At 39.3% G+C, this 17,500-nt stretch overlaps 1 protein-coding gene and 1 long non-coding RNA gene across 2 annotated transcripts in view; one reads left to right on the top strand and one right to left on the bottom strand.

Annotated features, from left to right (window-relative positions):
• LOC138972911 (uncharacterized) overlaps positions 1-17,500 on the top strand; it is a 48,981-nt gene that overhangs the window by 10,405 nt on the left and 21,076 nt on the right. The gene's annotated exons all lie outside the window — the stretch shown is intronic.
• LOC138972904 (uncharacterized) lies at positions 6,774-17,444 on the bottom strand. Its single transcript, XM_070345567.1, has 5 exons — positions 17,288-17,444; positions 11,406-11,732; positions 10,378-10,791; positions 9,203-9,376; positions 6,774-8,173 (listed from the first exon to the last, which is right to left on the bottom strand). The coding sequence occupies exons 1-5, from the start codon at positions 17,394-17,396 to the stop codon at positions 8,121-8,123; spliced, it is 1,077 nt and encodes a 358-aa protein (XP_070201668.1). The 5' UTR covers positions 17,397-17,444; the 3' UTR covers positions 6,774-8,120.

Raw genomic sequence — 17,500 nt, 5'->3', positions numbered from 1 at the left:
AATTTTTTTTAAATACGTTTTTACTACTAAAGGAGTGATATTTTTATGTGTACGCCCTCGAGAAACCTCGATCATTTTCTGAAAATGCACGTTGATAAGTACCGTTTTATGATAAAGTTATACTCTCCATTCATTTATCTACACAAACTAATGTTTCATTTATTATTTGTAGAGCTAAATATGTCAGTTGGGATCCTGTTAAGAATCGCAGTGTTTTTCGCAAAATCGTACTTGACAACCCCCAGTAAAAAAATTCTAAAAAAAAGTTAATACGTCAACCTCTTTTTTTCTTTGCACAGATGTGTCCATATTGCTTAGAGGAACCTGTGCACAAAATGTGTAATGTTTCTTTCACGCGATTTGAACACACAAGTAACCCCTTAAGAATCGCAGTGTTTTTCGCAAAATCGTACTTGACAACCCCCGGTAAAAAAATTCTAAAAAAAAAATTAATACGTCGACCCCCTTTTTTCTTTGCACAGGTGTGTCCATATTGCTTAGAGGAACCTGTGCACAAAATGTGTAATGTTTCTCACACGCGGATTTTTTTTAAATACGTTTTTACTACTAAAGGAGTGATAATTTTATGTGTACGCCCTCGATAAACCTCGATCATTTTCTGAAAATGCACGTTGATAAGTACCGTTTTATGATAAAGTTATACTCTCCATTCATTTATATACACAAACTAATGTCTCATTTATTATTTGTAGAGCTAAATATGTCAGTTGGGATCATGTTAAAAATCGCAGTGTTTTTCGCAAAATCGTACTTGACAACCCCCAGTAAAAAAATTCTAAAAAAAAAGTTAATACGTCGACCCCCTTTTTTCTTTGCACAGATGTGTCCATATTGCTTAGAGGAACCTGTGCACAAAATGTGTAATGTTTCTGACGAGCGATTTGAACACACAAGTAACCCCTTAAAATGTGTCATCGACTTGCTAATGCAGCAGGCTAATCATGACGTCAAATTGAAACTTCTTGAAGTCTCTCAGAAAGGGACATGAAAACCATGTGGGGGTTACTGGTTTGGGCTGAAAAAAAATCCAACTCCACCTAAAATTCAAGCGCCTATGGGGCTGAATTATGCAGCATAAATTGTGAAACATCAGGATATCTCACACTTTCAATTCTGCCATCATGTCAAATCTGACAACAAACCTACCCACAAAATGTCATAAATATCGGTGTAGAATTGAGACTTAACGGTTTTTAACTGCCAAAAATAAGTTTTTTTGACTGGAATAGTTTGTCTTGAAATTCAGTTTGGGACAACGGACCCACCCACTAAATTTCATAAAGATAGGTGAAAATTTAAATGTAACGGTTTTTAACTGCCAAAATTATGTTTTTCTTCTGGAAAAGTATGGAGTGAAAATCAGTTGGGGACAACGAACCTACCCACAAAATTTCATAAATATCGATGAAGAATTGAGATTTAACGGTTTTTAACTGCCAAAAATAAGTTTTTTTGTCTGGAAAAGTATGTCTTAAAATTCAGTTTGGGACAACGGACCCACCCACTAAATTTCATAAAGATAGGTGAAGAATTGAAATTTAACGTTTTTTAACTGCCAAAATTATGTCTTTCTTCTGGAAAAGTATAGAGTGAAAATCAGTTGGGGACAACGAACCTACCCACAAAATTTCATAAATATCGGTGAAGAATTGAAATTTAACGGTTTTTAACTGCCAAAATTATGTTTTTCTTCTGGAAAAGTATGGAGTGAAAATAAGTTGGGGACAACAAACCTACCTTTAAAATTTCATAAGAATCAGTGAAGAAATAGGATTTAACGATTTTTTAACGGCCTTTAAATCATTGGTGATGTCATCATAACCCAGTCGTTGTAGTTGTCGTCGTAGTTGTTGGTGTTGTTGTTGTCATGTTCGTTGTCGTGATTGTTGTTGTTCTCGTGTTGTTGTTTTTGTTGTTGTTGTTGTTGTTGTTGTTGTCGTCGTCGTCGTCGATGTCATTTGTTGTTGTTGTTGTTATCGTCGTCGTCGTCGTCATCGTCGTCGTTGTCAGAGGTTATTTCTAAAGATTTCATTGATAGTCTTTGTTCTCGTCACCAAGACTTGCTAAGAACAAGCTTGGAACAGCAAGAGTTCCAAGAACAAGATTAGAACAACTCATTACATCATTACCAGTACGTCATTTGTATTTAGAACACACTTTAGAAAAAAACTCTTCAGCTACAAACCAGTCACCCTCACATGTCGGAGGTGTTTGTCTAAACCACTTACTGAAATGTTTTGAGGTTTAATGACCATACACATGTTGAACCGGTGAGTGTCTTCCGCTGCTTAATTCGCAAATAACTATTTTATTAAAGTCCGCTTGAAACGCTCAAAGATGAAATTCCATGTTAAAAAGTGACAAAAGTTTCACATTTTCCCGTTGTAACAGCTTCCGATGATATTATATGAAAATTCTGATCCTCTGAGAGGATTCCCCGAAACAAAATCAGTTTGTACGCCTAATTTTAATAGAATTGTCCAAACAGTGTCGCTAATATTGTGCTAAAAGATGAATTCTAGAACAATGTTCACAGACAGACACCACTTGGCAAAAAAAATTTCAGTGCTGGGAGATGAAAAAAAAAACTACCTCGCTACGCGCGGGCTTCGCCCGCGCTCCGCTTGGATAATAATAATAATAATAATAATAATAATAAAGTAGATGTGTACTGCCGGGCAGTACATACCCCAAGCGAAGTCGTCCATCTGTGTGTACATGATTCTCTCTCTCTCTCTCTCTCTCTCTCTCTCTCTCTCTCTCTCTCTCTCTCTCTCTCTGTCTTAAAATGTGTCATCGATGACGTGTTTTCATACTTGCTAATGCGGCAGGCTAATCATGACGTCAAATTGAAACTTCTTGAAGTCTCTCAGAAAGGGACATGAAAACCATGTGGGGGTTACTGGTTTGGGCTGAAAAAAAACCCAACTCCACCTAAAATTCAAGCGCCTATGGGGCTGAATTATGCAGCATAAATTGTGAAACATCAGGATATCTCACACTTTCAATTCTGCCATCATGTCAAATCTGACAACAAACCTACCCACAAAATGTCATAAATATTGGTGTAGAATTGAGACTTAACGGTTTTTAACTGCCAAAAATAAGTTTTTTTGACTGGAATAGTTTGTCTTGAAATTCAGTTTGGGACAACGGACCCACCCACTAAATTTCATAAAGATAGGTGAAAATTTAAATGTAACGGTTTTTAACTGCCAAAATTATGTTTTTCTTCTGGAAAAGTATGGAGTGAAAATTAGTTGGGGACAACGAACCTACCCACAAAATTTCATAAATATCGATGAAGAATTGAGATTTAACGGTTTTTAACTGCCAAAAATAAGGTTTTTTGTCTGGAAAAGTATGTCTTAAAATTCAGTTTGGGACAACGGACCCACCCACTAAATTTCATAAAGATAGGTGAAGAATTGAAATTTAACGTTTTTTAACTGCCAAAATTATGTCTTTCTTCTGGAAAAGTATAGAGTGAAAATCAGTTGGGGACAACGAACCTACCCACAAAATTTCATAAATATCGGTGAAGAATTGAAATTTAACGGTTTTTAACTGCCAAAATTATGTTTTTCTTCTGGAAAAGTATGGAGTGAAAATAAGTTGGGTACAACAAACCTACCTTTAAAATTTCATAAGAATCAGTGAAGAAATAGGATTTAACGATTTTTTAACAGCCTTGACACTGAACATTTGATAAATCATTGGTGATGTCATCATAACCCAGTCGTTGTAGTTGTCGTCGTAGTTGTTGGTGTTGTTGTTGTCATGTTCGTTGTCGTGATTGTTGTTGTTCTCGTGTTGTTGTTGTTGTTGTTGTTGTTGTTGTTGTTGTTGTTGTTGTTGTTGTCGTCGTCGTCGTCGATGTCATTTGTTGTTGTTGTTGTTATCGTCGTCGTCGTCGTCATCGTCGTCGTTGTCAGAGGTTATTTCTAAAGATTTCATTGATAGTCTTTTTTCTCGTCACCAAGACTTCTGCCGTGTGCTGACAAAACCGAGTAAGTCCACTGAAGCTAGTTCTGAGATAAACGACTTTTTCTGTTTTATTACATTTCTCAAAAGTGACGATTATCTTGATCAACCTACAGAGATAATAAGATAAATAGCATTAATGTACGTTTACAACCCGAGTTTGATAATGATCTGATGGATGGTTTTTGTTTTGTTGGGCATTTTGTGGACTTACTTGGTTTTGTCACTTTTTTCCATTATATCAGATCTAAAAAATGTGACAGATCTAAGCAAGTGGACTTACTTGGTTTTGTCAAAACATTTGGAAGAAAAAGTAATGCTTTTTTTGAGGATGAAAGTCGCTTGTTCATTTCAATGCGTTATTCTCTCAGGTGCCAGGAGAAACGTTCCGTATAACTCTCGCTTACTCTATTACACATGTCGTGTGCACATTAGAGCGCTTACTTCCCTTTGCTTATTTGATCTCTAATCAACGCTCTGGCTCATTTCGGTACGATTCTCACAGATACTTTCGAAGCGAACCTGTAACAATGTGTGCGTTTGTGTGTTTGTTCTGATTAAAACCAGTCTTGATCTAAGGACTATGTCCAGTCAAGAATAAAAGCTGGTTCTTGTGTATGACTGTGTACGTGAGTGTTAGTTTGAGTGCCTTGGAGAATGATGAGCATATCAGATTGCGGTGATTTGCTAAAATACATATTATTCACGTACAATTTTTTAAGCTACACAGCATGTTTTTTTGTTCCGGTAATGTTTTGTTGTTGTAAGTTTAATTTGGGTGGTACGGTTACTACTATAGTTACAGCCTTAAATCACATTATTTGAAATTCAAATCAAACACTATTTACCCGGGTTTGATGTCTTAAAAATCGTTTCTTGAAATTGTTATTAAGAAATATTTCTGGACATTAAAATGCTAGCACAGGCACGAAAGTGATTTTATTGCAGGTGTCAATGTTTCCTGAAATCTATTTATAGATGTGTTACGTTTGAATTGATATTAAGCAATTCAGGGGCCGTGTGGACATGGTACGGAAATATTCACTGTCCCGATTGACGGGTTTTAACAGCGAGGACGCAATTTTTGTAAAGGCGTTTTAGTTCTGCTTCTTCTTCTTCTTTTGCGTTCGTGGGCTGAAACTCCCACGTACACGTGTGCTTTTGCACGAGTGGATTTGTACGTACGTGGATGACCGTTTTTACAAAACCATTTAGGCAGCCATACGCCGTTTTCGGTGAAAGCATGCTGGGTATTTTCGTGTTTCTATAACCCACCGAACTCTGCTTTGGACTGCACGATCTTTTCCGTGCGCACTTGGTCTTGTGCTTGCGTGTAAGTTGACCTGGGATATCGGAAAAATCTTCACCTTAATTACCCGTCAGGTGCGGCCGGGATTCGAACCCACGACCTTCCGCTTTGGTAAGTCATTTTCTTTTTCAAAATGATATTTTTTGTTCATCAAAAAGAAGAAATCAATGCGCATCTTGTGTGCTAATTTCTACTTTTTAGAGTGCTTAGATAAGCAGATATGAACAAGTAAGTCCACAACCTAAAAAACCAACTTTTTAAGTGTGCATGAATGTTTTGACAAAACCAAGTAAGTCCAAGGGGTTCCCAATTTTCCTATAATGATAGTTTTAAAATTCTTGTCAGACGACCCATACAGAAAATACGTCATTTTAAGTTTAGAACTGAGAAATGACGTCATTTAAAGTTTAGAACACACAAATGACCTCTTTCGATAAGGCGAGACATAATGACGTCACCTTATGACGTTTTATTTTAAACATTTTTCTTCTCTATCTATATATAATTATCCTGACGATCCTTGTCTCTCTCTCTCTCTCCCTCCCTCTATCTCTCTTTTCCTCCCTCCATCTCTCTTTCTATCCCTCCCTACCTCTCTCGCTATCTCTCTCCCTCTTACTCTCTTTCTCCCTCCCTAATTCCTCTTTCCCTTTGTTTCTCTCTCTCCCTCCATCCTCCCCCCCCCCCTCGACCCTGATTTCTTTCCCCTCTCTCACTCTCTCCCTGTTTAGTCTCTCTCTCCCTGTTTAGTCTCTCTCTCTCTCTCTCTCTCTCTCTCTCTCTCTCTCTCTCTCTCTCTCTCTCTCTCTCTCTCTCTCTCTCTCTCTCTCTCTCTCCATCTTGTGCAAATTCGTAATGTTAACGTTATTTTCACTGTTTTGTCATTTATCTTGACAACACTTCTTCTTTAGCAGCCATGCTTGCACCAAATCTAGCACCCCTACTAACAAGTAAAATGCCGCAAGAATATTCGTATTGACTTTGACGTCATACTGGCAAAAACATTGCATTCTGATTGGTTATAGCGTCATAAAGGTTCTTGTGATTGGTGGATGGACTTACTTGGTTTTACCAGCAAATTGACATGTAATGTTTTTTGAGAAATGTTTGAAGTTGTGGACTTACTTTTCTATATCTCCTTATCTAGTTATTTTACAAAGTCAAAATTTACACACAGGCTGCTTCTTGATTTCTTAGTTTTGATGAACAAAAAGATATCATTTTTGGAAAAAAATGGACTTACTCGGTTTTGTCAGCACATGGCAGATGTACTTTAAACAGTTTTTAAGGTGTGGACTTACTTTTGTATATCTCCTTATCTATTTATTTCACAAAGTCACAATTTACACATAAGGTGCGCCTTAATTTCTAAGCTTTGATGAACAAAAAATATCATTTTTGAAAAAAATGGACTTACTCGGTTTTGTCAGCACACGGCAGACTTGCTAAGAACAAGCTTGGAACAGCAAGAGTTCCAAGAACAAGATTAGAACAACTCATTACATCATTACCAGTACGTCATTTGTATTTAGAACACACTTTAGAAAAAAACTCTTCAGCTACAAACCAGTCACCCTCACATGTCGGAGGTGTTTGTCTAAACCACTTACTGAAATGTTTTGAGGTTTAATGACCATACACATGTTGAACCGGTGAGTGTCTTCCGCTGCTTAATTCGCAAATAACTATTTTATTAAAGTCCGCTTGAAACGCTCAAAGATGAAATTCCATGTTAAAAAGTGACAAAAGTTTCACATTTTCCCGTTGTAACAGCTTCCGATGATATTATATGAAAATTCTGATCCTCTGAGAGGATTCCCCGAAACAAAATCAGTTTGTACGCCTAATTTTAATAGAATTGTCCAAACAGTGTCGCTAATATTGTGCTAAAAGATGAATTCTAGAACAATGTTCACAGACAGACACCACTTGGCAAAAAAATTTTCAGTGCTGGGAGATGAAAAAAAAAACTACCTCGCTACGCGCGGGCTTCGCCCGCGCTCCGCTTGGATAATAATAATGCAAGAACATGTGTATAGCGCTTCTCCGTAGCTCGAAGCGCTTTACAATGGCTCACACAAGTGCAATTCGCAATAAATGACGCTTTAAAACATGGGAAATATACATCAATAAGACAACATACGTGAAATGTACTAGAAAAAAACAACAACAACAACAACAAAACTAATCATTGTTTAATTTTGGCGTTGATTTAACGTTCTATCAAATCATATCTTCCTCATTTGTTTACACATCAGAAGAATGTTCCTTTCGATTAGCTTTGATAATACTATACTCTTGAGAAAGGCATGCTCTCTGTTAAGCCTGTCTTACACTGTGCCGAATATCCTTACGAAAATTAAAATGTTGTATTTGGCAAAAAAAGAGACGAATGGACAGGAAAAAAAGAAGAACAATCGAAGGCTTACGAATCCTTGCGTATGTCATACGAATGGTTGCGAATGGCTTGCTAGCGCCACGAATACATTGCGATGATTACAAATGTCTTGCGAGTACTAACGAGTACGTTGAGAAAACAAATGGCAATATGACTTCCTTGCGAATATTAGGAGCAAGTTGCTATGTTCAAAACAAGAGACGAATTGCGACCATGTCCCGATCATTGTGAATTATTGGAAAATGCTATTCGCAAGGGCAATTCGGCACAGTGTAAGAGTAGCTTTATTGAAATTCAAGAATCCTTTGTGCCAAAACATGCAGAAGTTGTTGTTGTTGTTTGAATCACTGCTTCCCATCAGCACGAAGCATCTTACAGTTCAAGCAGTTTAACGCCAACCAGCCGTTGCTAAGTTCTCCGAGCCTGGTATACCGGGTTGGTGTAGCCATCCGAAATGCGCTCTGTGAATGATAGGAAAAAAAACGAACAACATAATCGGACATGAACACATTCATTAATAACTAATCATACTACTGATTCGAATTTACATCGATTGGCAATTAACTTTTATATTCTCGTGCGTAGTATCATAAGAAACAAACCCAAAGCCAACAACATGTCAGTTTTTGGACCATTTTATGATTGACAAAACTAGGCACGCGTGACAGCTTACTTGTTGTTGTGGTTTGTTTTTGTTTTGTGTTGGGGTGGAGGCCATTCGTTAAAAAAACCCATGATGTTGATGTTGATAAACTCTGGGTATGCTGTGTGTTATGTTGTGTTTATATGTATATAAAATAAAAAAATAAAAAAATAAAATAAAAAAAATAAAAACCCATTCAAGACATCAGCAGAAAGGTAATCTGCATTTATCCTACATACGTGAGAGAGACACCCGTGAGATAATAATCGTTCAAATCACACGTGTGTATATCATGTACATGAGGTCATGTCAAGCAAGTCTGGCAGGGACCTGTTTTTTTCCGCGGCTTGTGATGCCAAAGTCACCGAGACAAACGTCATTATAGAAGAAAAACAATTGCGCTCGCTAATTACCCTCGATGAATCTTTAGAACTAACACGTCACGCCACACTTTCAGAGTGACGTTTCTTTGCTTTGACGTAATAGATTGCAAGAGGCTTTAGAAGAGATGGAGGTTCCAAAACACGCGTCTTCCATTTAGCTGCCTCGACTGCAGGACATTTTCAGTAAAATACACGTAAGTACAATATGTAGGATAAACAGAATACTACATGGCTTGCTGTGTCGTACCAGATTTACACTCGTTGCTTTTTCAAATAGTGAACAGCTCGCTTTCGCTTGCAGTTCAATACTTAATAAAACAACTCGTGTAAATCTGGTACGACACAGCAAGCCATGTAGTATTCTCTATGTATGTGCGTTGGACACGCGGGTGAGTGTCCGTGTGTTTATGTTTGTAAAAGCTAATGGACCAGTGTACATGTCTAGATATGTGTGAGTATAGTACCTTCATTGGGAACACCGGACAAGGCAGGGATTTCTTCGTAGATTCTGTCAGCCATCTGGCATCCGCCACTGGTGCTTCTTACTGGAAGCGGATCAATACATCGATTTCTTAGCATGATGTCATCAACAACGACAGTTGGGGGTATGGGTAAGCTTGCCACACGCTTTTTGATGTCTGCAAATATGAAATCAAGGTAGAATGAGGTGAATTTCAATGTAAACACACACACACACACACACACGCACACACACACACACACACACACACACACACACACACACACACACACACACGTACACACACACATACATATACGCGCGCACGTGCCCGCGCACACACAAACATATGGATTATTAGCTTTACAGTATTGTACTTCTTTTAAGTTAATTAAGCCATCGACGTAAATAGTGTTGGATGACCTTATTGAAGAGAAAGGTCCTAATCTATGTTTAAAAGAAACCACACCACAAAGTGAGTTACAAGTACAAGACCAACTAAAGCTACACAACGTAGCGTAACCTATTTCGTAGACTGATGACCAACTTAACCGTTTTAAACCCTATCAATATCGGTGTCATAGGGTATACTTGCACATATGTGGCGTGGTGGTAAGACGTCGGCCTCCTAATCGGGAGGTCGTGAGTTCAAATCCCGGCCGCTACCGCCTGGTGGGTTAAGAGTGGAGAATTTTCCGATCTACCAGGTCAACTTATGTGCAGACCTGCTAGTGCCTTAACCGGAAAATATCTTGTAATCCATGTTATAGAACACAAACATACCCAGCATGCCTTCCCCGAAATCGGCGTACGCTGCCCGAAAGGCAGGGTAAAAACGGTCATACACGTGAAAATACACTCGTTCAAAAACATGAGTGAACGTGGGAGTTTCAGCCCATGAATGAAGAAGAAGAAGAAGAAGAAGAAGAAGAAGAAGAAGAAGAAGAAGAAGAAGAAGAAGAAGAAGAAGAAGAAGAAGAAGAAGAAGAAGAAGAAGACGAAGAAGAAGAAGAAGAAGAAGAAGAAGAAGAAGAAGAAGAAGAAGAAGAAGAAGAAGAAGAATAAATGCGCTCAAATAATCAATCCCGTTACTTCCAAGAAATGCAGGCTATACCCGTGAGCATAGGCGATGTCAAGGACGTTTGGCTGACGTTAATAGCATGCAAGCTTTTTACTAACCTCTACTGTAGCACACACTTGATCTGCTACGCATTCTTCGTCGACGTCGTCGGCATACACCAAGGACAACACCGACGACTATGATGGTTGCAACATTTGCTCCTGCTACAACCACTCCAGTGATGATGGAACTATGGAGACCGCCATCTTTGTCTTCCTCATCGTGTTCCTTCTTCTTGGTGGTTCCCCCTTCGTCTTTCCCATCACCATCGATAGTTGGGTCCTTCTGTGTGACGACATCGCTTACGTCATCTTCGGTTGTGTATGTCTGCGAACCGTATTCATGGTCAGCGGTGCTCATTGGGATGGCTGTATTATCATCATGACCATCGTCTACTGAAGGTTCCGATGTGTCAGCGTGAAAACCAGGTGTGTCAGTACTTGTGGTAGTGTGATTTTCGCTGGTAGTTGGTTCTGGCAAAAAAATATGTGCAATCACCAAATCGGGCAATGTATTTAAACGTGCACTTTTGGACGAAATTACAGTCAAGAAACTATGTGCATGGAACATGTGGAACGTAAGACATATTTCGAAACTGTTGCCAACTTTGCGTCATGAGAAAAATAATATCAGTGAATCATAAGAATCAGCAGTGCGACATGTCAATAGCAGAGGTGTCCTCAACGTCACACACACACACACACACACACACACACACACACACACACACACACACACACACACACACACACACACACACACACACACACACACACACACACACACACTCACACACACACACATACACACCCGCACACATGCACACACACACACACACACACACACACACACTCACACACACACATACACACCCGCACACATACACACACACACATATACACACGCACACACATACACACATACACACACGCACCCCCCCCCCCCCACACACACACACACGCATAAACACCCGCACATAACACACATACACACACACGCGCACGCACACACACACACACACACACACACACACACACACACACACACACACACACACGTACACACACACGTACACACAAACACTCACTTTGAATTTCAAATGTAGCATTAAGAGGTGGCGCAATGCCATCACCGGTTTTCCAACTCCAAACTCCGCCATCAAGCATGGTCACAGTTTTGTTGATCACACCACTCCCATCAACACAAAAGCAGTTTTCCCAACTTTCCTTGCATGTTCCTTCTCTAAACTTTAGAGTGCAGAACCTCTCTGGATCATGAGGATGATACACGTCAACATAGTGACTTTCCTGCATGTCGTTTTCTGGACATTTGTCAAGCGCAAGTCTGAAGCGCACATTGGCGACAGCTCCGAGTGTGAGGCGTGTTTTCAAGAAAGGGAGGTCAAAACGACCACCTGAAACGGACATCACGATCATTACCAGCCATTTGTTCAGTTCACTGAAAGGGAGAACATGGGGTAGAATACGATATTTATTTCGAATGCATGTATGTATGTATTAAGTGATATTAGGACCAGATGCGATATGTCTACATGTCATTTATTCCATGCGCAATGAATCGACATGTCAACATTTCAATTCTTGCTTTACATGCAGACATGGACTCACATTCACCACAAACCCCATTTTATACTGGTTGTCTTGCTGTTCTCTTCATCGCATATCAAATTCGCGTCTGACGGGCGCAGTGGCCTAGTGGATACGACATCGGCCTCCTGATCGGAATGTCGTGAGTTCAAATCCCTGCCGCGGCCGCCTGGTGGGTTAAGGGTGTAGATTTTTCCGATCTCCCAGATCAACTTATGTGCAGACCTGCTAGTGCCTTATCCCCCTTCGTGTGTACACGCAAGCACAAGACCAAGTGCGCACGGAAAAGATCCAGTAATCCATGTCAGAATTGGGTGGATTATAGAAACACGAAAATAACCAGCATGCTTTCCCCGACAGCGGCGTATGGCTGCCTGAATGGCGGGGTTAAAACGGTCATACACGTAAAACCCCACTCGTGCAACAAAAACAAGCACGAGTGAACGTGGGAGTTTCAGCCCATGAACGAAGAAGCAGAAGAAATTCGAGTCATGTCACTTTTACAGCAAGGACACTTCGAAAATTAGTCCATCAATCTATTCTTCACATCATTACGTACAACTAGAACCTAATACGTTTTTTTTTAATGTTCAATATTTGTGCAAAGACATCGTGTTGTTCTTAATATTGCAAATAGGAAATATTCCCGTACATCCTGTTGCTTACATACGTGTTTTATATTAGTGTCTATGTTCAGGACTAATGTTTGAAATTTGAGATTGAAGAACAGTGCTTTTGAATTCAAAAACATTAACAGCATAATTGTATCACGTTTCAATGGAATAAATGCTGCTGGCAGGTTTCACAATCTTCAATCACAGACTTCCTTTTTTTTCAACAAAATCAATCTTGACAGAGATCTTTGAAATAGTGTTTTTATTAAAGCCTTACATCCTCCTGGATGGAATCAAGACAAAAACTTGTATGGAGACGCATTCTTGTCGACATAATGTGATAGCTTGTTACAGTACTCTATCAAACAAAGGGATAGACGTAAACAGAATTGGGTAACGATTTATTCAAAGAATATTGTCCAGAGGCTTTAATAAATTAAGCAATAACAATGCAAGCAAAATATCATTTCCGAGCTCAGTGTAAAAAGCAGCAAGTAAGGACTAATTATGGGAATTCCGTTCTTCTGAACTGCTATTTCGCTGTGATGCACGTCATGAGCATACCTTCAAAAGTAACAATGTTAATTGCACTCCATTTCTCACTTTAAAAAAAAAGTAGAATCATTGACCAATAGAAAAAAACGAGTTTGGAATTTGTTTTGCATATTCTTGGGGAATAAATACCTGAAAATGTAACCCTACCCTCTAAATGGTGACATCATGACAGCGAAAAAAAATATACAGAACAAGTCATGTGAAGCGATAATAAAACATTAAGTTGGTTTGAAACTAAAAGATCAACATTGGAATCAGGGACGAGTCATTAACAATGCTAGTGAGATTTGGCTAGCCGAAACCAGAAGACCGAGACGGGTTGCCTCCGCGAAGCATATGAACAAAACGGGCGATTTTTCTCATTTGAGCAGATTTTCACACTAAGCATGACATATCTGTTTATACATTGGGATCCAGGAAATCCAAAGGATACAATGCAATAACTTTTGAATCTGTAATCAAAAGTGTTATTGTTATTTGCAATTTTTAGAATGTTATGTACCAAATTTTATAATACATTTCATAACTTGACGAAATGTAAAACAAGTCGCGTAAAGCGATATAAAAACATGTAGTCAATCTATAGGCATCAAATTGAAGGATAAACTAAAAAAAAAAACAGTCCGATCGGCGAGACTAAATTCAGATAGTCTCGGCTAACCATACCCGAAAACCGTCACGGATCACACTCATCTCCGCGAAGCATACTCAACCTGTTTTCTTTAATTCTGAACGCGTTTTTAAAGTAAACATAACATATGTATATATATATTTTAAATCAGGAGAAGATAAGAAGTACAATGCAGTAGTGTAAAAACTGTTTGAATCTGTAATGAAATATTCGTTTTTGATGACAATTTTAATGAGCGAACTAATTCACTTATTTTCAAGCTACCTGGCTCAAATGCAATATCAAAGTCCCGACTTAATCAAAGATTACTTAACAGGTCCGCCTCAACTATCACAAAAACGGAAATGACGTCATCAAAGACTGTGGCAGAGTACCTTAACGCAGTCCTAGTATATCCACTACTGACTGAACTGTGGCATAGTACCTGGACGCAGTCCCAGTATATCCACTACAGACTGAACTGTGGCATAGTACATGGACGCTGTCCCAGTATATCCACTACAGACTGAACCTTAATGTCTTGCATTTTCTACAACAACTACTCTGCACACATAAGAAAACCCAACCCCTCTCGCACGCACACATGCAAGTACGCACGCATCAACACTCACGCATCAACACTCACACACACACACACACACACACACACACACACACACACACACACACACACACACACACACACACACACACACACACACACATACATAAGCTAACACAAACGAACACGTGCGCACAACGCTCGGGCGCACGCTTACACACACACACACACACACGCACGCACGCACGCACGCACGCACACACACACACACACAAACGAACACGTGCGCGCAACGCTCGGCCGCACACACACACACACACACACACACACACACACACACACACACACACACACACACACACACACAGAGCTAGATAATACATCATCTGATATGTTTCCTTGTTCATATGCTTTTTTCAAGTCATAAACGTAAACAATGAATAGTTTTACTGGGATTTTGTGCAGCGTTTTGTATTATCTGCGTTGTTGTCGGATTTAAATACTCTCTCAAAAACTGGGTATCTAATCACGACCGATAAGATTTTCCCCTTTTCGATTAAAAAGTACAATGAGATTTAGTCAGAACCATAACATTATTCTTCCAAAAACACTTATTAACATCCATGTAAAAGAAACACAACTCTGTTCATCAAATTATCTCACCCTTTGCAAGACACGTATGGCGAAGGCACATTTCGCGCCGCGGTGCAGATGACGCAATTAACTCTCGTGACGAAACGATTGGTTCGTGACGTCGCGTCATCAACCGTTCATGAATGGCCCTTGTATGAATGGCATTCTTTCTGTTGGGATGACGTGTGAACCTCATCATTAGTGACTTGGAAAATCGGTCGGATTTAGGTATCCCCGAAGTCGGTCGGAATTGGATACACTTACCCTACACTCTTCCACACTGACAGGCGCGCGCGCACGTACGCACGCACATATGCAACAATAACAATGACAAAAATCAAACTTTTAAAAGCACTTGAAAGTTAATAAACAAAGCAACTATTGATTCCCTACGATTATATGATCGTGACTGGCTCTCTTTCCAAGTTGGAACGTTTTCAATCTGCTGTCTGACGTCATCAAGGTGTTGAAAAACGTACGGCGATGTCTATAAAACTCTCACTTGACCACAACATTCACAATGCAGTGCATTCAAGGATTGAAAAAAAACCACTGGCGTTGATCAGACACAGTCACTGAATGTTGTTATTTTACAAATGAATCTGCTTAACATTTGGTAAGAAATGACCGTCAATAGTGCCGGGCGGTCGTGAGAATTCAAGGTTTTCAGAGACAGACAGTAAATAACGTGCTCTGAAATAAACACATGCCGAAAAATTCTTTAGTCAGCCAGTTGATCATCTGCCTGACAACGGGATAGGAAGTATAACATTGGTCGCATCATGGCAATTTGCTGTGTATGGCGGTCATAGCAGACGATTTGTCTTCAGGACGGTCGTGAGAAAAAATGAGACAGACACCTTGCCCGAGTGACTAGACAGTAAATAACGTGCTCTGAAATAAACACATGCCGAAAAATTCTTTAGTCAGCCAGTTGATCATCTGCCTGACAACGGATAGGAAGTGTAAAATTGGTTGCATCATGACAATTTGCTGTGTATGGCGGTTATAGCAGACGATTTGTCTGCAGGGCGGTCGTGAGAAAAAATGAGACAGACACCTTGCCCGAGTTACTAGACAGTAAATAACGTGCTCTGAAATAAACACATGCCGAAAAATTCTTTAGTCAGCCAGTTGATTATCTGCCTGACAACGGATAGGAAGTGTAAAATTGGTTGCATCATGACAGTTTGCTGTGTATGGCGGTTATAGCAGACGATTTGTCTGCAGGGCGGTCGTGAGAAAAAATGAGACAGACACCTTGCCCGAGTGACAAAATGACCAAGCGCAAGTAGAATAAGCCGTAGTTAGCCTTTCAAAACCCTTTCATGTCGTGATTTGATGGAAATTGCTACTTATTAAAAGCATGTTACGTCCAAACCTTTTAACAGCCATTCCAACTGAACAGATTTGTAATTAACGTTTTTGAGACAGACACATTTAGAAAAAAGACCGTTTACTTCACATGCGATTGTATCGACTAAACATAAACACATTCATTGTTTTTTTTAACTAAGTGTGTTCATCTATCTCTGTTCTTTGGTTTCTAATGTACTTTTCACTGGATTTCTTTGTGTTTTTGTACTGGTGCCTTTGTCTATTGCAATGTGGCTAAAAAGGGAAATCGTGTCTGTCTCATTTCTCACGACCGACCTACCTTTTTCGCTGGTGGGGAATACAAACTTGACTTAAATTCGATCAAAGTTTATTTTTCATATGTAAATTCCGAAGACATTCGACACAGACCAGTGAAAATTCACGACTAAACAAAACGAAACATTTTATTTAATATCAAAGTCAGGGACATACACGACTCTGAAGACTGTGAAACCTGTCTGCTGAAATAGACTTAAGTTTCTCCAGAAATTCGCTTACACCATAATTATGCACAATGTTGGAAAGGCATGACTTAATTTATGCCCTGATATTTGCTTTAAGTAAATCTGACAAGAACGTCTTATATGTATTTTTCGACATGTGACACAAATAAATGTAAGCGTATGTGCAAGGGTTGCAATCAATAGCTTACATTTTAGGTAGGCTGATTTATATCGCTTTTGACCTGCAAAAGGAACACGTTTTGAATAGTTTGAGTTTGAACAATGGCCTTGATTAAATCAAGATCAAGCTTGAATTGTGTTTGGGCCTCAAATCTTTGTACCTGGAATGATTCTCATATTGATGTTTATGTGTGAGTATATCTACATGCACACCTGCGGATTTCTTTACATATCGCTAGATCGAGTACCAGTAACGTTTAAAAGTGATACATCACTAAAGCAACCACTAAATCAATGAAAATAAACGGCAATAGCACGAGTTATGATGAAAATGTAGTCGATTATTGCATAGCTAGTATACTAAGGGTGAATGTACGTTTACACTTACACTCTGTTGTGTTGCCTTCCCTTGGCAACATCAGTAGCAGAAGAAACCAAAACAATTTCATCCGGCTTTGACGATATGAAAATGAAGTCTGCAAACTGCAACTATTCATGATGATCAAAAGACGTCCGCTACTGCCAACGCATCCCTTCAGCTAGTTCCCTCCTCAACAGAAAACTGAGAAGTGCCCAACCTGCATCAGCGTGTAATATGCGT

Source organism: Littorina saxatilis, linkage group LG8 (assembly GCF_037325665.1).
Source record: "Littorina saxatilis isolate snail1 linkage group LG8, US_GU_Lsax_2.0, whole genome shotgun sequence".
Lineage (NCBI taxonomy): Eukaryota > Metazoa > Mollusca > Gastropoda > Littorinimorpha > Littorinidae > Littorina > Littorina saxatilis.
The sequence above is the reverse complement of the archived record's forward strand: the minus strand, read 5'-3'. Positions and strand labels throughout refer to the sequence as shown.